This window comes from Nematolebias whitei, chromosome 23 (genome assembly GCF_014905685.2).
Source record: "Nematolebias whitei isolate Nwh7 chromosome 23, NemWhi1, whole genome shotgun sequence".
In the NCBI taxonomy this organism is placed as follows: domain Eukaryota; kingdom Metazoa; phylum Chordata; class Actinopteri; order Cyprinodontiformes; family Rivulidae; genus Nematolebias; species Nematolebias whitei.
In genome coordinates this window covers 19,300,451-19,323,216 of record NC_056520.1, presented here as the reverse complement: position 1 = coordinate 19,323,216, position 22,766 = coordinate 19,300,451, and the positions used below count along the sequence as shown (strand labels likewise).

At 41.0% G+C, this 22,766-nt stretch overlaps 1 protein-coding gene across 1 annotated transcript in view; it reads left to right on the top strand.

The window, feature by feature from the left end:
- The window catches only part of LOC119428660 (neural cell adhesion molecule 2), a gene marked incomplete in the record, with an annotated part of 694,153 nt that overhangs the window by 573,999 nt on the left and 97,388 nt on the right, over positions 1-22,766 (top strand). The window contains 4 exon segments of the mRNA XM_037696330.1: positions 8,681-8,831; positions 14,249-14,433; positions 17,478-17,574; positions 20,282-20,455. Of these exon segments, the coding sequence (XP_037552258.1) occupies positions 8,681-8,831; positions 14,249-14,433; positions 17,478-17,574; positions 20,282-20,455 (607 nt within the window).

Sequence of the window (22,766 nt, the reverse complement as noted above, 5' to 3'; positions counted from 1 at the left end):
AAAACAGTAAAAAAAAAGATGATATAAAAAAAAAAAATGGACTTAAAATTGCGTTGATATTGGTCCTTAAATCTTTTTTTTTTTGTTTATTTTTAAACTGTATTTTGGGTGAATTTTTAACTCCGCAGTGCAACTTTGACTCACGCCTTCACTGGAGCTGTGTGTTTACACCATGCCAAAGTGGAAAGACATCAGCAATGGTCTTACAGTAGCAATAATTGCCATTGATCAATTGTAAAAAGCTTCTAGGACCATTTTCAACGCAATTTCAAGTCCATCATTCCACAGTGAAAAGTGTTATGAACAAGTGGAGCGCATTCATGACAATTGGCAATCTCTGTAAGAGCCAAAGTCCCAGCAAGTTTCACCCCGAGGTCAGACTGTGCACTGCTGAGAGAAATTACATAAAAAAATAAACCAAAGAGCTCCATTTCAGACTCGGTGAGCTTGTTAAATGCTAAAGTTCATTGTGGTCCAATTACACTAAACAAGTGTAGTTTTGTTGGAGGAATGTCAGAGAAAAAAAACAAAATCCACATTCCCGACAAAAGTTTCATCTGAAGTGATCAGTGTTTTTGTCCTATGAGTAGAGATTTCCATACTAAATAGTCAAAAAGGTTTGAATAATGTCATTCAGTTGAGTTTTTGTTTGTTGTTTGGTTGAAAGTGTTTAATTTTGACACAACAAAAGTCCTCCAAAAACTTTGTTATATATACTTTAGAGGTCTTTGTTTATTTACGGCACTTATGAACCCATTTTTTTAAAAATTGAACCTTGAAAAAGCATTTTCACATCTCTTGAGATGAGGACATTTGATACATGGACACGGCGATAAACAGCTTAAAGTGGATAATTGAAATGTTTGACCAAGGTCTGGCTGTTTGTTTCTGTGTGAAACCCCTGTTCTTTGGCCTCCATTTTCCTTGAAGCAGAAAGCCATTATTAAATGTCATTGTGTTGTTGTCATGAGGTCGAGGTGATGCAGCACTCGTGCGAGCAGCTCAAATGTGACGCGACCCAACGTTCAGCCCCAACGCACAACCGTTACGATGGTGCCAGAATTAGACTAGCTGTGTTTCCAGCCTTGGTGACATTTATCACTATTTTTAATATCTGGAGAAAAAAAAAAATATCCAGCAGTTGAACTTAAAAAAACAAAACAAATAAAACACAGTAACTCTCTCCAAAATCCAACTGGTGAGATTTCATTTGAGATTTAGCTCTGTATGTTTATTGCAAGCACAGACGGAGTTCCTGTTTTGGAGATTTCTGCCCATTGGCAATATAAAAGATTTTATACCTCGCTGTCCGTCTACTGCAATATTTTACTGAAAGATGAAGGCAGACAATAATGTTTTTGCCCCTGTCTGTGTGTTACCAAAATATCTCACTGGATAGATTTTAATGAAACCTGCAGAAAGTAAACTTCGGATGTAGAAATGATTAACTTTTGGTGTAACACCATTCAGAATTTTTTTTTTTTTTTATGGTTCGTTTTTCATACAAAGGACTTCATCAGTCCGAGGAGCCACAACAAACTGAGTCCCATAAGTAGCACACACTCACATATTGGGCCAACCAGTTTTATGGTGATAAGATGGTTTCTGGAGTCCAGACTCGTCTGAGTCAGCCATGTACGGGTGGGCGATATGGCTCAGACATAATATCGTGATATTTTAGAGCATTCTGACGATAACGATAAATTTTGTGATATAACAAAAAAAAACTGCAATTGTAGTTATTCATTTGACAAAAACTTTTTTAAAAAGGGTTAATTTTACTGCAGTTGCTTTATTTTGTAAAGTATTCAGTCTCAAAGTATAAAAAATAAAATAAAATAAAAAAAGATCCTTCTCTTATTTAGATTGAAAAAGTCTGCACAAAATATAGATCAACAAAATCCACCACAAAAGTGCAGGTGCAGTTCCAACAACAAATAAATGAAACTAAATCAAATGAAAACTTAAGATCTGTTGAGCATAAATTTAACCTACAACAAAAAATATGTTGCCTTTTGTTCCAAAACTTGTAACAAATGCTGAAAACAAATGAAATGCTGCCTGAAAGCACTGCTGATCAGAACCATCAGCCAATTTCCTGATCCTCAGGAAAGTCACTGGTCTCGAGGTCTGAGCTGCACAGTTCCCAGTTGCTGTTAGTGCACAGTCAGACTCAGGTCAGGTTCCGTGGTCTGACTTGACCATAAATCGATGGTTGATGCGTAGGCAGTGTTTCCCCTACCATTATACAAGCGGGGTGCCCCGCCGCGTCAACCGAACCGAGCGCACAGTCTACCGAACTAAACTGCGTGCACCCCCGCCCCACTCGTTTGCACTGACATAGCTCCGAGTTAGCAGCGCGCTAGCTAAAAAGCTAACTGCAACATCTTCCCTCACGTTGAACCCTCACGCTGACCGGCTCAAAAACTGTTGGGACAAACAGCGCTCAGATCAAATGTGTCTGTTCATGCCTTCACCTTTACAACTTGAATATTGCAGCATAGTCTGCTGTGTGGTGGGAACACGTATTTACATCATGAAATCAGCATATCACAATATAATTTATTTTCCCGGGCAAGTTTTTTTTTTTTTATTGGTATTATTGTGAATGATATGATATGGCCCAGCCCTACAGCCATGACCAAAGTAGTTCAAAACAAAGTTCATGCTCAATAAACCAGGTAAAATAATCCAACAAAGTTAAGTCAGGTCATCTGGACAGTTTCTTTGTATTGAAATGCTTCGCCTTTCATCCAAAATACTTTGGATCAGTTTTGGACCAGTTTAGGATTTTGTTGGATTTTCTACCTGGACTACTGAGCATGAACTTTGATGTTGCGAACCACTTTGGCCATGGCTGCCTCAGACGACTCGTCTGGGGAGAGGATGGGACTCCAGAAACCATCTGATCACCATCAAACTGGATGGAACATTCAGGATGGTTGTCACAGCCAACCAACCTTAGCAAACACAAAGATGGCTCTAACTCAATCAGTTTTACAAGTACTGAACTAGCATTTGGTGTGGTAGTAGCTGATAGTCATTCATAACATTTCGAATCATGTTGTTTTCAAGATTTGATCAAGGCGCTGTAACTCCATTTCTTTACATACGTATCCATGCCCATAAAAATCTTTAAAAAGTCTTAATTTTTTTCCTATATTCTTTTCTTCCTTGCATGCATGGTTAATACAGACAGGAGCAGTAACATACATGCTATTTGAGTGTCCACTGGCATGCACGTCGCTGTTGTGTTCACGTTTGGCCGCTTGCTTCGTTGTTTCACTTAGCAGCATATCAAACAGGCCGAGCTTTAGGGGCTCTGTCTGTCTCTGAGCGCAGGCCCTGTCAGTTGGCAGAGCGAGAATGGGCGGGGTGTCAAGAGGTGGAGGGGGTTAGCGAGTAATTTCCTGACTCAGAAGCTCTGTCCTGGAAGAGTTCCTCTCCCTCCTTTCTCTCTCTGTCTCCTCCCTCCCTCCCAGCATCATCCCCACAGCAATTCCTATTCAACTCGCACACTCCCTCTATCTCATTGACCTCAGCTTGAGAGGCAAACAAGCAAAGTCTGCATTGGCAGCCCAAACAGACCAGAACCGAGCCTTTAAACTGGGCTTTACCTTGTTAGCTGATGGTGTTGTGATGATAAGTTGAAGAATGAGCCACACTAAACATGATAATGCAGAAGCAGTCTACGATCAACAACAGAAAGTCTTATGCAGAAGAAAGAGGCCTAATGTGTGTCATGGGACAGAGTGACAGAGAAACATCAGAAGGATGTGCATTGATTTATGGGGGAAATCTTTGAAAGAGATGGGCAGCAGGCACACAAATCCAGACTTCAGTATGCAAATAGACACGTGGATAGGAATACAGATGAATGCAAACAGAGACACAGTGCAAGAAGTCAGCAATGTAGACAACAATTGTCCCAGAAGATGAATGGCTGTCTGCCTCTGTTATAAATTCACTGGAATTCAAAATCGGTGGAAGATGGTGACTGAACGTTTGCATTGTCTGAGATGGATGTTGGTGAGGAAAAAGTCTGATGTGTTCAGTTTCCAAGAGTTAGCATGGGGAAGAGTTTGCGGATAACAGAGTAAACAGTTTAGGCCCTGTGTTCTCTCAAATGAAAAGGCCTTGCATTTCTTGAAGGAATGCGTATCACCATCTACTTTACATACCAGAGTTTTAGACTAAAATTACTTTCTATTAAGACAAAGTTGTAGGTTAGAATGCTTGAGAGAAGTGGAGCGTGCTCTATTCACACAAGGAGAGAACTGTCGGTCAGGCTACTCCTTGTTGCTCTTTAAAATAGTTACTGAATCAAGTGTGCACCCCCAGAAAATTAAGCACTGGTTGGCTCAATATCTGTAAAACTGACTGAATTTTAGCCACTGCCACATTTTTTGGGGATCAGTTTGTTGCGGTGGTCTTTTTGAAATAGTATGGCTCAAAATGTTAACGTTTTGAAAGTTTTATTAAAATTCATCAAGTGGTTAATGAGATATTTTGCTGCCAGATAGTGTTGACTCCAGTAGTAATTGGCAAAGTTTAAAACAAATATCTCACAAAATGAGCACAAGATCTTGAGGCGTACTGAGTGAGTGAAATATTTAAATCTTTGACATTTTCTGTTATCAACTCTGGCTCTCTCAGCAAAATACTCATGAAGCGCATTAAGTTTTTTTTAAAGATTCTTAAAGTAAGCGCTGAATTTACATCTATAACTGATTAACCTGTACAGTGAAGTTGGTTCAAGATGGCTGCCACAACTAATTAATCTAATTTAGTTTTACAGACATTAGTTCATTTTTGGCATGGTGGGTGGCATGATGGTGCAGTTGGTCGAAAAGTTGCATCTCAGAAAGAATATTGCTGGTTCAGATTCCCTCCTGGGACCTTTCTGGGTGGAGTTTGCATTTTCTCTCTGTGCATGCATGGATTGTTTCTCCTGGTGCTCCAGTTTCCGCCCACAGATCAAAAACCTGCATGTTAGCCTACTTGGTAAATTAGCCCAACATAAATTTACTTAAATTAACCTAGATGTGAATGAGATGTTTGTCTCTAAGTATCCCTATGATGAACTTGCGACCTGTCCAGAGTGTCCCCCGCCTCTTGCACAGTGACTGCTGGATATGGGCGCCAGAGACCCCCGTAACCTGAAAAGGAAGAAGCAGATAAAGATGATGGATTTGGTGAAGTAGTAGATGACAGTCATTCCTAGCGCGTATTTTGCGTGCTAATAGATCACATGGAACTTTATTTTCAAGGTTTGGCCAAAATGGTAACAACTTCAACATTTCACCCATTGATAGTGGGTGAATCGGGGGCAGAGGCAGGGCAGCCGACTCGGGACCAGAAAGTCACGGTTTGTCTCCCAGCCATTCCCACATGTCATGGTATTTCTGAGCAAGATGCCCAATCCCTAACTGCTCCCCGGGCGCCTACATAGCTGCCCACTGCTCCACCTGGGTGTATCTCACATGTGATGGGTGAAATGCAGAGAACGAATTTCACCATTGTACTGTATGGGAACATGCAATGATGACAATCTCAAACTTCCCTTAAGGAATTATACGTTCATTCATTATTATTGTTCAGCTGTGAAATTAAATTTGTCAAAAGATTTGCATTACTTCAATAAATGATACCACTTTAATTTTGTAAATTTACTCTTAATATATAAGGGGGAAGTGGTGGTGCAGAGGTTAGAGAAGGTGGACCTGTGATCGGAAGGTCCCTGGTTCAACTTCCCGGACATACGACATCAAAATGTAGGTGGGAAAGGTGAAGAGCCCACACCTGCCTACACCCTTATTTGCCCCACTCTGGTCCCTTGAGCAAGGCCCTTAACTCCCACCGTCTGCTCTCCCAGGCACCCTAGATGGCAGCCCCCTGCTCCACACATAGGGCTGTGGTAGCTTTAATTTACGGCACCTTTCTGTACAACCAAAACACTCAAAGTACTTACCATCATTAACCCACATTTAAACAGCATACATGCATTCACGCATTTAAACAGCACTCTGCTACATCTCTATAAAGCTAATCCGAGTAAATCATTCTAAAAAGACTAACAGTGCTTTAGCTCATATCCATACACCCATGGAACACACATCAGAGGCAATGAAGAGTTCATTGTATGCCCAGGGACACTACAACATGTACTGCATAGCCCTACTAACTTACACACTTACTTTTTTAAAGTTTGTTCCTGACGTAAAGCTTCTGTAAATGTATCCAGTGTCTTGCAGTTAACTTGAGCTGCAGCTCCGTCTTCTACACTGGCACCTCAGCTCAAGTAACCCAGCTCATTTTATTATCACTGATCAGTGCTAGCACAACTGACAGCTTATTGTTCAGTTGGACTTCAAAGGCTGATTTTTGCAATAACGTGCCAAAGGTCTTTTGATTGTCGCATTAAAACGTCCCAGCATTTCTCTCAGTTCATAATAAGAAACCCTGTAAAATTGACATGAGCGCAAACTCAAGATGTCACCCTGCTTCAGTCTGAATATAAAACAAAAAGGATGAGGCTTTAGGGTCGTCAGATTCACCGTCACCGTCTCATATCTTTTAAATCAACACAAGAACAGGACAAAGACTGGAAAGTATGGCTTGAATAAAAGGTACGTCATTGAGATTCTTAGAGGTGATTTTACCTATCACCTTGAAATCCACTGCTGCGGTTATTGAAGTTTCTATTACATCAGCCCTGAGTCTGCTGGCAGCACGGCTAAAAAGTACTTTCATTTGGGTCACTGAGGTTATCTGATGGTAACAGTCTGCAGGTTACAGCTGTATCACGACCACGATGCTCCTGGGGTGTTTTTTCTCATTACAAGGCACTGCCGATTACTGGACTGATAGCCTTGTCTGCTGTAATTGACCTGTAGCGTCAAACTGATGCCATCTGTCTTCATACAGATGTAACGACCTTGTAATATATCGACAGTTTATTGCATTGACTTTGACACAGTGTGTTGAGAGATAATTTCCTTCAGGGGTGGGGTCAAAACTGAACAAGGGGCTGTTGACCATTCATCATAACAAAGCAGGACAAACGTCTTTTTGGTTTCATTGGTGAACCATGGTCTTCCACTTTTCATTTATTTCTGGAAGTTTAAATGTCTCATGCTCTTTCCTCTCAAAGATGTGTCTTTTCTTTATTTATCTTTAACTGAGGCTGGTGGGGTGGCTGAGTGTTTAGAGCAGTCGTCCTCCAATGCAAGAGTTGGGGGTTCGATTCCACCAGCAATCACATGCCTAAGTGTCACTGGGCAAGACACTGCACTCCTCATTGCCTCCGATGTGTGTCCCATCAGTGTACTAACGCACTGATTATTCTTTGTATTGAGTACCATGCTGATTATCCTGATCTCATGTTGCTGACTATGTCATGCTGCTGTATTCATTCATACCCATCTATTCACTACATGTTTGGGCTGCTGTTTAATTGGGGGGCTGCCATTATTCTACACCTCGGAAGTGTGTCAACATTTCTATCTCCGTTAATGCGGCCGGAACCACGAAGTCTACCCCCACAAAAGTTATATCAAAACGACCGGCTCGGCCCCGTGATGTGTGTTATTACTTTCATTGGCATTTTGAGTTACCATGGCGACGTAATTTGCAAACAAAGACGTAATATTTCACCAACTCCAAGAACTAGTTGGTGACTGCCCACTTATTATTTTACACCTGAAAAGCGCATCTTTTTCAACTTTAATGAAGCCTGAACCGCAACGTGGACCCCACAAAAGTTATATCAAAATGACTGGCTCAGCGCCGTGAAGTGTACAAGTTTTATTGGCATTCGCAGTTACCATGGCGACATATTTTGCTAAGAAAGATGCCAGATTTCCCATAGGAAACGAATAGGAGAAAACTCTTCACAGAAACTGAGTAATGTATGGAGCCATTTTGGGTCTACATGCAAGGAAGGCAGTGCATTATGCAATGCATGGAAGGCACCTATTATTACCTATTATCACCCATTATTATTAATAATAATTAATAATAATAATAATAATTAGCATGAAATACTAATGTTAATAAATAAATATATTAATAATAATAATTAATATTAAATATTGGGAATATTCCTAATATTGATTATTAATAATATTTTAATAATAATTAATACATTAACAATATATTAAAGTTATTAATATTGATAATTAATAATTTGTGTTAATGATTAATGCTAATAATCACCCATATTAATATTTATTAATAAAAATAATTTAATAATAAATAGGCAGTCCCCATCAAAGTTTCTTCAGGAACTTTCTAGTATACCTTGTTATTTTACATTATTAGTGTTTTCCGTATATCTTAGATCTTTACTGTATTGGTTAGCATTTGTTAGTGTATATCTTAGTGTATCTTAGATCCTTATATACTGTTTCTTTTTATACTTTTTTTATTTTTGAGTATAACTGGGACCTTGAGTACACAATTTTGTTCCACCTCATGCACCACATGTGGTGAGAATGACAATAAAGGAACTTGAACGTGAACTTAGATATAGTAGAGTGCTGTATGAATGGGTAAATGAGGACACAAATTTTCATGTAAAGAACTTCTCTCTTGATAAGATACAAAGGGGCTATATAAGTACAGTCCATTTACCATTTACCATTAACTACCAGGAACTTGCTTTGTTTTTGTGTTTCAGAGCCGGGACGGACGCTTTGAAGTACGCGGCCGTCACGGCAAGTCAGTGTTGACCATCAGCGGAGTGCGCCTCACCGATCTGGGCCGATTTGACTGCGAGGCACAAAGCAGGATAGGAGGGCATCAAAAAAGCATGTTTCTTGACATTGAGTGTAAGTATGGTCGACCTTTTTTTTCCGCAGAATGCATCTAAAAATCTACAGCAGTGGTCCCGAAACAGTTCAGTGTTCAACTCACAAAATAAAAGCTGCAGGAACTTGTGACCCCGATAGTTGTTGGCTCAAGTATACAAGCATGCTAATATGCTAACAGCCTCATCAACTACTATATTACGTTTTCATGAGTGACAACTGAGCCTATCGACCCCCTCTTGGAACTTTGCTAACCATTTATCTATTCTGCATGTAAGGCAGATTTATTTTGATTGTCTTGTGTGTTTGTGTGTTGTTTTGTTTCTTCACTGGAATCTTTTGACTCTTAGAAAGTTTTCTTTAGCTATGATTACCTACGCAAAATTCTTGGATTGAATTGAAATGTATTCAGATTACATAATCCAACTGTATCGTTTACACGGGCACATTTCGATTATGACGAGCATTTACATGCAGCGGGCTTTATTCAGAATAGAAGTACTGACATGCGCAGCGCGGCAAACTTTCCTTAATAAACACAGAGGAAGAAGATCTACTTCCGGGATGAACGTAAACAAACCTGAGCGCCCAAAATGGACTCACGCCAGGTTTGAATGACAGTAGAGATGTTAATGCACTCCCTGATTGAGCTACAGGTAATACAGATCATTTGGAGCTCTTTCAAAGTTTCTAGTAGAAATGTCTCTCACCGACCAGTTTTACTTCCCCAACATATTAGCATCTAGCAGGTGGAAATACGTGAGGTAAACGCACATGTGCAGTAGGAATGCGCAAAATATACGGTACATGGTGGAAACGATAGACGATAAAGATCTGTCTTCTACCGTCTAATTGCAGTAATGCTGTGTCTGATGTAAAATCAGAGTTCTCAGTTTAATAATTACTTTTTTTGAGTTGAAAACTGTGCGTAAGTGGTGGTAAAGCCCTTTCTTTGAGAGCTAAGTAGCGAAGCCACAAGCTAACTATAGCCGGCTTGCCGCAGTGTTGCCATACTCGGACGCATGTGCAAAACGCTGTGTGCCGTCGAAAGTTGTTTTTTTTCCCTGTCGAAAGTTAAAGTAAGCGTTGGTCAGCTTTAGAGAAACCTGCTCTCTGATCTGTGAAAAGGACGCTGTGTTGTGTGATTTTACTGCAAGACTGTGGTCAAAGCCACAGAGGAAACTGGTTGCCATTTTGTGTCAGCTATCCATTAAAGCGGAAGGAGACGCCCACTAAAGGGTTGGAGGGTGAAGTGTTTTCAGTGTGAAATGCTGCTCTGTTGCTGTTCATTTGTTAAGTGAGAATACTGGAAACTTTTAAGAGTTAACAACATATTCTTTTGTTTAAAACATATGGCTAAAACTACATTTGATATATTTTATATATTATATTTTGCACTGTTTTGCACTACAAGAAAGAAACCTAATACTTGATTTGTTTATTATTTGTAAACTCTCTGGACCTAGTAGTGGGATTTTCTTAATTGAGATTATTTTGTGGTATAGGAGTTTTCAAAATAAATGATGGCAAAAGGACACCCTATGGTTTTTTTCATTCCTATTGCAAGTTTTATACCAAAAACATATCGTAATATATATCGTTATCGCCACCTTTCACAATACATACTGTATCGTGATATGAATGTTATGCCATATCGCACATCCCTAATGCACAGTCAGGTCAGTTTTCCACAATCAGAATAAAATGATCAGATTAAGTGTTTACATGCACACTGTTCGAATTATGAATCGGCATAAAGCACCCCCCTCCTTCTGATTACAAATTCATTCTGATCGAGCTGAATCAACAAAGAATAATCCGTATGGGGCATTTACATGACACATTTTTATTCTGAATGGCCGTTTAATACGATTCTTTATGTTCATGTAAACATAGCTTCTATCTTGATTTTATTGGCATGCATTTTTTTTCCATTTTTACTTATCAATTATAGCCATTTCATGCCTTTAAGTTGTCTTTTTGCAGTCCCTTTGTCATCTGTCTCTTGAGATAATTATCATCCATCTTTCAGTGAAGCAGGTGATTGCACTGTAATTGCCTCTGTGTATGTGGGTGTGTGTAAACCAAAATCTAATAAATTTCCGGTGGATTTTAATGAAATTCTCAAAGTAATCATTGGCTGTACATCTACAACTGATTAACTTTTGGAGTTAATCTGACTCAGGATGACTAGAATTAATTGATTTTTGGAAAAGGAACAACAAAATGTTTACTAACAGTCAATTTTTCAGGTATTGACCTACGATTTGGTATGGTAGTAGCTGAAAGTTTTTCCCCCACACCTTTTCTCAACTCTCACATGTTACACAAAATCTTGCAGTATTGCCTGCAGTAACCCATAAAGAAATGTTATTTGTAAGATTGAACCAAAAAAAGCTAAAATCTAAGAAATGATTTGTGCTCATATTGTGATTTTTAATGGTCTTTCTTTTATATGTTGTAACTGATCATTTAGCTTTCTTCTTTCTATTTTTTTTAGGTAATCATATATTTGTGTTAGTGTGTGCCTCTTTGTGGTAGTTTTGTGTTTTTTATTGATTCTTTTAGATTCATTTTTTTGTGTTTTTCTGTATATATTTTTTTGTGTTCTTTGCTCCCCTGATGCCTCTTTCTGGTGGTCTTTTTCAATAGTTCTTCCACAAACCTTGAAGTACTTATGGATTTCTTAGTAACAGGTTTTATAATGTTGTTTTTTGCAGAGCACCATTTGTAAAGCTATTATCTTTGATGTAACCTCCACATACTGTTTGTATGTGAAAATTGTTTGTACAAAGCAACTTAAAAATACTTTTACATTTCTCCAAAGTACAATTTCTTTTTACGGACCGTTACATTTTTATCAGTATTTCATTCCAGCACCCATTCACCTTTTTCCACCAGTCTCCAGAAGGGTTAATTAGAGAAAGGAAATCGTGCATTGCCTTTCGTTTTCTCCCAGTGACAACTCCGCCACTTCCCAATAAGCACGCCCATCCCTCAGGGCTGCTTGTTGGGGGTTATTTGGGGCACGCGCCCCCCTGCCTAATGAGCTCTGAAGCAAAGATCTTCATTTTGGCTTTGGAATGATTAGCTTCATTACGAGAATGACTCTGATGCTCTAACTACACCAGAGCAAAGTGCATATTTTCACAAGAATCCACATTGAAGTTAAAAGAAACTACTCAGAAACATCAAATCAATTCAATTCAGTTTATTTATATAGCGCCAAGTCACAACAGAAGTCATCTCAGGGCACTGAACAGAAACATTCATTTATAAAAGTAAGTTAATAATATTAGTTATCTGAAGAGCAGACTGCTTTGAGTTTAACTTCATGTCAAACTCTCATCTTGAGCAAGCATGAAGGCGACAGTGGAAAGGAAAAAAAACTCCCTCATGAGGAAGAAACCTTTAGCAGAACTAGGCTCGGAACAAGCGGTCATCTGCTTCGACCGGCTGGGTTTGAGAGGAACAGGAAGGAGGAACAGATACACAATGGCAGGTCGAGAATCACATGCTCAAATAGAAATAATATCAAATGAAAACTATTCATTTGTAACAATTCATTAATGTAATCAATGTGTCCTCCAGTAATCTAAAGGCTCTCACAGACTCGGCTGTACTTCAGTCCGTGGAGGTCCACATGTACCGGATTAGAGTCGAAGCGGACGCCCACAAGGCATGTCCGCGCAAAGATCAATTTTTACGACTGCGTACGCGTACTCTGTGTCACACAATAAACTGCCCGGCGACGGACTGTTTTGTATGCAACACCAATGTATTAAATTCTCCTTCTTCATCCTTGATCTGGTCTAATGGCTTTCTTTTGTGTTTATTCCAAGAGGCAAGTGATCTCTTCCTCCTCATCTGTTTACGCCATGACTGAAATTGTGAGAAATTAAGGAATTTTCATGAGAGAATTAAAATAAGTCCAGCGTGGCTGCGGGAGGGTCTGGAGATTTCCTGGAGGGCTGGTCTGATGTGTGGGCTGCAGGGCCAGTGCTCCCTTGTTTTTCTTTTCTTTTCTTTTTAGAACTTTTAATTAACAACATAAAAACAAAGAACACTGCTGCTTTTTTTTGCGACCTGTCAATCTAGTAGGCGTGTCAGCAAATGACCAACTGACAAATTCAATTTGTCCTGAAGGTAAATGCCCCTTGCCTGCAGAGTTGGACTGCAGCCGCTCAAGGTGGATGCTCGAGTAAGTCTCAACCATCTGCGAACAGAGCGCACAGTTTTCGCACAGCTGACAGTCTGCCCGAGTCTGTGGGAGCCTTAAGCCTATGGTAGTATAACAAGCCAACCCTAACTATAGGAATTATCAAAAAGGAAAATCTTAATCCAAGTCTTAAAACTGGACAATGTGTCAGCTTCACGGACAGAAACTGGAAGTTGGTTCCACAAGAGAGGAGCCTGATAACTGAAAGATCTTCCTCCCATTCTGATTTTGGAAACTCTAGGAACCACAAGTAAGCCTGCAGTCTGAGAAAAAAGTGCTCTTTTGGGAAAATATGGAGCAATAAGAGCTCTAATATAAGATGGAGCTAGGTTGTTGAGGGCTTTGTAGGTTAGAAGTAAGATTTTGAATTCAGTTCTGGACTTGACAGGGAGCCAATGGAGAGAAGCTAAAATTGGAGAGATATGATCTCTCCTAACTCCAGTAAAGACTGGCAGCAGGATTTTGGATCAACCATTGCAATAGTCCAGTATAGACGTGATAAAGACATAAATCAATCCGATGAACATATTCAAAAAGAAAGCCAAAACAAAAATGAGTCCTACTGAAAACAATTTCATTTTATCTCACTGAGGTGACTTTTACGTTCAACAATTGCCTCCAAAACCTGCATAGTTCTTGAAATCCAGAAAAAGTCTGACGGCCCACTCACACACACATGCCCCCTCTTCTCCCAACATGACGCAAAGTTGCTGTCGTTACACTGTAAACTCGTTTTCTGCGGCGCCTCAGCTAACAGCTCGCTCTCGTTCTTCACACCGACTCTGCGGAGAGGAACAGGCTGTGAGTCGGAGTGTGGCAGGAATGAGCCAAACTAATGAACTCATTTACTAAGTCACTGCAGGCTGTGAGGGGATAGCACGTCCTCAACTGTGACAGAGAGCCAGGCATCAATCTCTTTAATGGAACCCTGCAAGTGAACATAAAACAACCATAATGTGTCTCCGAATGAGTTGAGCTGACTGGGCTGGGAAACGTCCGAACAACAACTCGCTGCGGCAATCGCTCATTGTTGTTCTATTTACTCAGGCAACTGAGCTCCTGTTCACATTCTTTATGCGTATTTCTGCAGCATACGAGAAGTTGAGTTTTTTTTTTTAATGCACTAGAATTTTAATTGATAACAAATAATCTTGTTTTAGCTCTAAATGGTTCTTTGCCTTGTAAATTGTAAAAGCTATCATCGTTTTGTTCCGCACAGATATCCCCAAGTTCTTGACGAACCACACAATTTTTTACTCGTGGGAGGGGAATCCAGTAAACATAAGCTGCGACGTGATGTCCAACCCGCCCGCCACCATGCTGTGGAGGAGAGAGCGCTTCACCATCTCAGAGGGGACCCCTAACATGCAGATACACAGTGCGGAGGGCAAGTCTATACTGGAGGTGGGTATAAATCCTAACATATGTTCATAATAATTACATATAAATAGAATGGGAGTGGTGGCACAGAGGTTAGATAAGGTGGGCCTGTGGTCGGAAGATCGCCGGTTCAACTTCCAGTACAGACGACATCAAAAATGTAGGTGGGATAGATGAAGCATCCACACCTGCCCCCACCCTCATTTGCTCCACTCTGGGCCCTTGAGCAAGGCCCTCAACCCCCCACCATCTTCTCCTCCAGGCGCCCTAAATAGCAGCTCTCTGCTCCACACAGAGGGCTGTGGTTTCGTCAGGATGGACATCCGACGTAAAAATAATGCAAATTAGTTCGCTGTGGCAACAATGCATGGAACAGCTGAAAGAAAGATAAATAATTGCTATATAAATAGAAACCTGTTTTGGACTACCATTTGCCAACTAAAGTTTAAATCTGCTTTCCAAATGTAGGAAAAAGTTTGAGTCACATGACTGAACTAGATCGGGCTGGACGAAGTCTATGTAGGTAAACAAATATGGTAGAATCAAACAGGAATAGTATCTTTTAGAAGACATTTAGGTGGATCAACTACCGTATTTTCCGGTGTATACGTCACATTTTTTGGCTTACATTTGTCAGCCCTGCGACTTATACGCAGAAGCGACTTATATACGTTTTATTTTCCATAAACATAACGCAATTTTTGACTGTCGCTTTAAATTTCGAAGAACTGCAACAGCGAGTCCTCGCATGCGGACTCGCTTCACTCAGCTGGTGCAGGCGGAGGAACACTGGAGAGCTAGCGGTTCCAGCCGTGATGGATGGATGGATGGATGGATGGATGGATGAATGGATGGATGGATGGATGGATGGATGGATGGATGGATGCCACCCAGGCGAAATGAAGCTGTTTTGACCATTAAATAAACACATAATAAATGTGACTTATATGCCAGAAAATATGGTAGATCGAATATAAAAAGGAGTAAAGGTCTGGTTATACTTCACAAAATGTAAAGACATCAGTTCTTGCTGACATGATTTGAGGTGGTATTTCACATGGACATGCCATACTCAAAGACAAACACTGTGTGAGAGAAGTCCTGATATTGTCCTCCACAGTGCAGCGCATCATGTGTGCAAACAGCAACAACACAAAAGGCACTGTTGTAAAAGTGGATGTTTACTTTCAGTTAATGGAGGAGCTGGAGGATGAAGTATTTCTCCTGTTAACCGAGAAGAAACGCTATTTTGTATATTTTTCACAAAAAAAACCCTGCTATCATTTTCGGCAGACAATGGGGGAATGTGCGCCTACACTGCCCAGCACAGGGAGAATCCCACCTGGTCATCAACACTCCAGCTGTCCAGGAGATATATACCCTCTCAGTCAACCATGGAGAGCCACATGTGTTGTCACACACAAAAATTATCCATTCTCCTTCTGCGAGTTTGTTTATCTTATGTTTCATTTGAGGAACAGTTATAATGACGTTTGTATTTTCCAACATCCTTGGCCAACAGCTTCTCAGCAGACACTGCTTGCAGATAGCAGCATACTGCAGTCATTTTTCATAAACAAACCCGCCCACGAAGTTCTGACAAATCGCACAATACTTGGCACAGACCCTGTAAGAAACTACTTCTGACTGGGGACAATGCACAAGACGAAATCTCAGCAGGAGGTGCAAGTAAAAAAAATTTCATGCGCACACAAGCAGCTTAATTTGTAAACCAAACAATGCCAGAATGCAAAGGGTGGTGGGTGGGGGGCATTGATGGTGCTGGTGGTGGTGGTGTGGGGGGGAGGGGGTGTCTGGGGGTCCTCCCCCAGAGAATTTTGAATAAAGTAAATGCCATTTCCTGCATTCTGGTGTATTTTACAAAGGTTTATGAAACAAAAGAGGTAAACTCAGTATTGAAATGACTGCAAAGCTGCAGCTCTGCAGGTAAGGGGTGTTCACTTCAGGACAAATTGAAGTCGCTGATTGTTGCTTACACAATCCTAATGATGATTTCTTTATTTTTCAGGGGTGCTGAGTTAAAATTTAGGGGTGCTTGAGCGCTCCTAAAAAAAGCTCAAATCACTACTGAAGCCCGTCCATATTTATAATTTAGGCTATTTTTAAACGCTTTATGTGTGATTTACATGTGTATTAAGTGCAGGATCATTCAGATAACTCCTGCAGTGATGACACATCAGATTGTTCACAAAAGAGCAGGAACTTATGCGTAGTGCAAAAAACGTTTAATTATATTTTTGTGTTTTTTAATAAAATTGCCCATGACTTTGAAATTTTAGGGGGCGGAGATTTTTTTTAAGAGCTCAAGTGGAAATGCAAAGCGACAGCTCTGATGTGATATTACGAAGCTCGTTATGTTAAAATTAGAGTTTATGTAATTGTTTTCAGTTTACATATCCAGTATAGGTGTTATTCATTCAAGGCAGTCATAATTGTTCATAAATGTATTATTATTAGGCCCGAGAGTTACCGGATCCAAGCAAAGAATTACCGGAACGCACCCTTTCAAAATAATAAGAGTTCCCGGATCTTGTTCCAGCAGGATTAGGCACTTGTTGTAAGTAAATAAGTAAACCAGTAAATATAATAAACTGGTAAATAAGTAAACTTAACATATACAGTATATGATAATGAAATGATAAAAATGGTAAATTGTTTTAAAAAATGAACTGGTAAATTCTCTTTATTTTCCTCGTCAAACAGTGCGTCAATGCATTTTTGTTGTCTCTTTCTATGAACTGCTGTTTCCAAGCAAGTTATTTTCATTAAACCAAAAAGCTTTGTTTTCTTAAGTCAAAAGAAGGAAAAGGCTTTAGAAACAAGCTAATAAATCTACTAATAAACCAGTCTGCAGCTGGATCATTACAGTCAACTCACCTTAACGTCTCATACGTAATCATTTGTCCCAGTCTTACAATATTGGTTCTTTCAATCACTTCAGTATTAAGGTGAAGAACAACCCCCCCCCCCCCCCTCCCCTTTTTTTTCCCCCTAATAAGCAAGAACTACGTATGCATGTTTTCATTTATGTTTTTGCATTAATTCAGGTGACTCCAATGTCTGACCGAGACTTTGGTCGGTACAACTGCACGGCGCGGAACAACATCGGCGTTCGATACCAAGAGTTCATTTTGGCGCAGGCAGGTGAGTGTGGGAGCTTTTAACCCGAGCTAATGAAATGCATGTTATAATTTCAACTCGAGAACGTGTAGAGCCATCGACCCAACATCCTCCTCGAACAGCGCCTCCAAACCGCCTTCTAACCCTCAACCAACCCCTCAGTGCTCTTCAACTAATGGTAATCGCTTTCTTTTGCAATCCTCAGGAAGATAAATCTCCCAACAAGTCCAAACCTCTCTTCAGCATGGCCTAATCTGAAATAGTGCTGTCTGATTTACCACACCCCTCACTATTTACTGAAGTACCCCTAATTTACTGTAGAACGGTCGAATACACAAAAGTGCAGTCCAATTATCTTTAGTGCAGATTGAATTGCTCTGGCTTAAAGTAGCGAGCAAAAAGAGCTGACCTCATACGGAGTCTTCTTGGAAACAATGTGTTGTGGAAGTTGTTTTGACGCTCGCAGTTCTGTACGAATGCAAAAACTCGCTCGAAGAAAGGAAAAATGTTTGCTACAGCTTTAAGGTTTGGGTGATTAACAGTCAGAGACGTTAAATCATCTGGTAGTAACTCAGTTAGTTTGCAAAAGTTAAATATTATTTAACGAACACCGACAATAGTATCTGTTTATATTTGTGTGAATGTTTATGAAGCATTCACACGATTGCGATCCATTTTTTCTTCCGTAAGTTTTTTCGGCATCTTTCTCGTTTCACAATTTTTGTGCTATTTCAAGAATACATCAAAACATTCAGCTCTTTCAGGACAATCCTGCTATGACGTTTGGTATTGGTGCAACTTTGGCTTTTTCAAATATTTAGCCTTTTCTGCCATTGTTTTTCTCATAGAAAAAGAATTGAGATCATTTTACTTGCTTCAAATCTTTAAATGCGTGTACAACCTTTTACTGCTCTTTTCACATTTTGTTCTGCTTCAGCTTCTTTCAGCATCCTTGTGCAAATTTTAACTTATTTTTTTTCTGCAAATTTCTGCTGTTTTTTGCTCCTTTCAGATTCTTTCTGCTAACAACAACACTTTTGTGCTTCTTGTTCTAACTTCTTTCAGCTAATTTCAGCTTGTTGTGCTCCTTTCAGCTTATTTCTGCAAGTTTCAGCCTTTTTTGCTATTTCTGTTTCATGCTAATTTAAGCTTTTTCGGCTAATTCCATAATTTTTGAACTCGTTTCAACTTTTTCCAGCCTAATTCAGCAAAAATGTGTTCTCTCCAGTTCTTTCAAGCAATTTAACCTTCTTTCTGCCTTTTTTTAGCAAATTTTCAGCCGTTTTTTGCTCATTTCAGCTTTTTCTGATAATATCCACTTCTTTTTGCATTTTTCTTCTTGTTTCAGCTTTTTCTGCTCTCCCTATTTAACTCTTCGATGCTGATTTTAGCTGTTTCAGCTAATTCCACTTTTTTTTAGGTCACTTCAGTTCTTTTCACTTCCTTCTGGTAGTTTAAGCTCCTTTTTGCCTTTTCAGCTACTTTTAGCTATTTTTCTTAGCTAATTTCCAAATGTTTGTGCTAATTTCTGCTCATTTAAACTTAGTTCGGCAAATATGTGTTCTTTCTGCTTTCTTCTGCTAACTTAGGCTTGTTCTTCCATTTCAGCTACATTTCAGCATGTTTTTAGCCAATTTCATCTGTTTTTCAGCAAGTCCAACAATAAGCATTCACACTGCATTTATGCATGCAATATTTCTGGTTTATGTTTAAAATTGTGCGATTTGTCTTTTTGGTGGATCCTGTTATTTAGAACTGCTTAATGGTTATTCTGGAGAAATTTTTTTGGTGAAGGTATCTGTTAAGACAGCAAAAAAAACCAAAGCTAATTTCCCCAAGAATGTTTTGTACATATTTACTTGGTCAGTGAAGCAAGGGGAGCAGTTGCACCCCCTTGGGGGGGTCAAAATTTGTATATGTACCCCTGATCTTATAACTCCTAGCTATTAGACAAATGTTTGTGGTTTTCATTGATTTTCATTTGTGCTTTTTAGTTACAATCTAAAAATGTGTTGTTAAAAATAACTGCTACATTCTAGACTACCCACCCCCTTGTTTTCAGTGCACCCGTTGCTCACTAATCAGACCCCATTCAGCTGTGGAGCTGAGAAACAAAGCAAAAGTTGATTTTTTTTATTTATTTTTATTATTAAAACCATGGTGCATCTTTTTCAAAAATAGTTTGAGGATTATTTTGTTATCCAACAATGTTCAGTCAGGTCATCTGGACGGTTTCTCTTTTGTGCTGAGACGTTTCACCCTCCATCCGAAGGGCTTCATCAGTCTGAGGAAACACCAAACAAAACTGATTCTCCACCAAGAGAACCCAGAGACCATCTTAGCACCAACATAACTGTTTTTTTGTTGTCGTTTTTTTTAACGCTTCGGAGTAGTGTTGGTGGAGTATTAGTTTTGTATGTTTCCTCAGACTGATGAAGCCCTTCAGATGGAGGGCGAAACATCTCGGCACAGAAAAGAAACCGTCCAGATGACTTGACTCAACTTTGTTGGATTTTGTACCTGGATTATTGAGCATGAACTTTGGTGAATATTGTGCCATCTATGTAGGAGCAACAACAAATATCGAAGTTGATAAAAATTGTAATGCCAATCTGTAGAAGTACTGTATGAGTTTTTGATAGTTCACACAAAACTGGCTGTAAAATCAATGTAGTTGTATTAAGCAGAAATATTTAATGTGCTTAACTCGTTTTGTTACTGTTGTTTCTAGACGTACCATCGAATCCGTACTCCGTTCGTCTTTCAGCCGTCTCCCAGCGCCTAGCCACTGTCACATTCATGAAGCCGGACTCCCATGGTGGTGTTCCCATCAGCTATTATCTGGTCCAGTATAAGGAGCTGGGCTCCCAGGACTGGAGAGATGTCCGGTCACACAGTGTCCAAAGTAAGTACTAAGTGAAGTTTTATCTTAAACTTGTTTGTCCCACTCTTTAAAACTGTTGTGCAATATTGACAGGAAATTAGGCTCCAGTCCACTGAATAAGCCTCTGAGTATGTGTCATGATGTCATATCAGTGTATGGTTTGGCAGCTTTGAGTGTTCAGTGCAGCAAATTGAAACAACAAACTACTTGTTTTAAAAGTAGCTAAAGATTTACTGTATTTTTCGCCCTATAGGTCGCAGTTTTTTGCATAATTTGCATGCCCTGTGACTTAATACACCGAAGTATGGTATGGTATAAATATTATTCATTTTAAAAAGGTACAAAACACTGAAGTGACACATTTATGGATTTTTTTTTCCCTATATTTATAAACCAATTTGTGGCTGAGATATGACTGTTTTCATTCATTCTGTCATGTTCGGCTGTCAGGTGTGTTTGAACCCACGTGCAGGAGGATGACAAGGCCGCTCGAGGAATAGTCAAAATATTTGTGACAAAACAAAATCAAAACGCTGACAGGGCAGCTATTCACAGACTGATCGGACAGACGGAATGGAAGGCTGAACACAACACCATAAAAGGACAATTCCGAGACAAAGACAAGACACCAGTGAACTGAATATATACACACACTGATTAGGACAATGACAGACACCTGCGGTGATTAACATTAGACGCAAGTGAGACAGGGACTGAACACAAAGAGGGAAAACACAGAGAGCTGAATCAGGAAACTTGGGGAATCAGACAAAGACAGGACAAAAACACAGAAACCCTACAGTATCCCCCACTCAAGTGATGGCTCCTGACATCCCAAGGACATGTGACATCCAGCTTGGGTGGGAGGCGGGACAAAAGAGGACAGAGCAGGACAAGTAGACACAGGTCCAAAAGAACAAAAAACCGACAGGAAAACCTGGGAAACGCAAGACACAAAAACCCAAGACCCCAACTCAGGGTCAAGGTAGACGGTCAGGAGACCGTCCCAGGCAGGTCTAATGTTCAGGCGGACGGTCCGGTGATCGTCCCCAACAAGCCAGGGGATCAAGAGGGTGGCCAGGAAACCATCCACTTTCAGGCCAGAACTCCGGTGGGTGGCCAGGGGGCCGTCCATCTCGGGAGTAGTACAGGCGTCCATCTATGCCCTCCTGGACTCAAGCAGGTGAGGACCTCTTCGAGCAGACCAGGGGGTGGACCAGGAGTGAGGACCTCTGAAGATGGGCCAGAGATGAAGACCTCTGAAGACGGGCCAGGGACGAAGACCACTGCAGACGGGCCAGGGATGAAGACCTCTGCAGACGGGCCAGGGACAAAGTCCTCTGGAGACGGGCCAGGGACAAAGTCCTCTGCAGACGAGCCAGGGATGAAGTCTTCTGCAGATGGGCCAGGATCTTCTGCAGTCAGGCCCGAAACAAAAACTTCAAACGGGCCGGGATCTTCTGCGGTCGGGCCCAGAGCGAAAACCTCAGGCGGGCCGGGATCTTCTGTGGTCAGGCCCGGAGCGAAAACCTCAGGCGAGCCGGGAGCTTCTGTGGTCAGGTTTGGAGCGAAGACCTCAGCCGATGAGCCAGGAGCGAAGACCTCAGTTGACGAGTCTGGAGCGAAGACCTCAAGAGGACCAGGGACGAGGACCTTAGCAGACCTGCTGATGGAGACCTCAGATGAACTGGGAGCTTAAGCAGAGCCAGGGACGAGGACTTCAGCAGACCCAGTGATGAAGACCTCAGATGAACTGGGAGCCTCAGCAGAGCCAGGGACAAGGACCTTGGCAGAAAAGGTGTGGTCCAGGACTGCAGCAGCAGGTGGTGGAGACGGGGCTGCAGCAGGAAGACCGGGGACCAGGACTGCAGCAGGAAGACCGGGGCTGCAGCAGGAAGACCATGGACCAGGACTGCAGCAGGAAGACCGGGGATGCAACAGGAAGACCAGGGACTGGAGCTGCATCATGAGATGGGTTCAGAGCTGCTGCTGGGGAGTCGGGGACATAAACCAGAGCTGCAGCCGGTGGTGGAGGAACCAGAGCTGCAGCAGGTGGTAGAGGAGGCAGAGCTGCAGCAGGTGATGGGGCTGAAACTATAGCAGGTGGTGAGACCGGGACTGCCGCAGGAGATGGAACGATGAACCCCTCTGGAGGACTGGAGTGAGGAGCATCCACCTGGGTCTCCTTGTGGCAGGGCAGAAATGGATCCAGATATGTTGCCACTATGGAAGCCTGCCACCGTTCCAGCTCCTCCAGCGAGGGAGGGCTGTACTGCTCCTCCAGCAAGTGGGGGCATGGATTCCTCTCCCCTAGCGAACTCCCCCCCCCCCC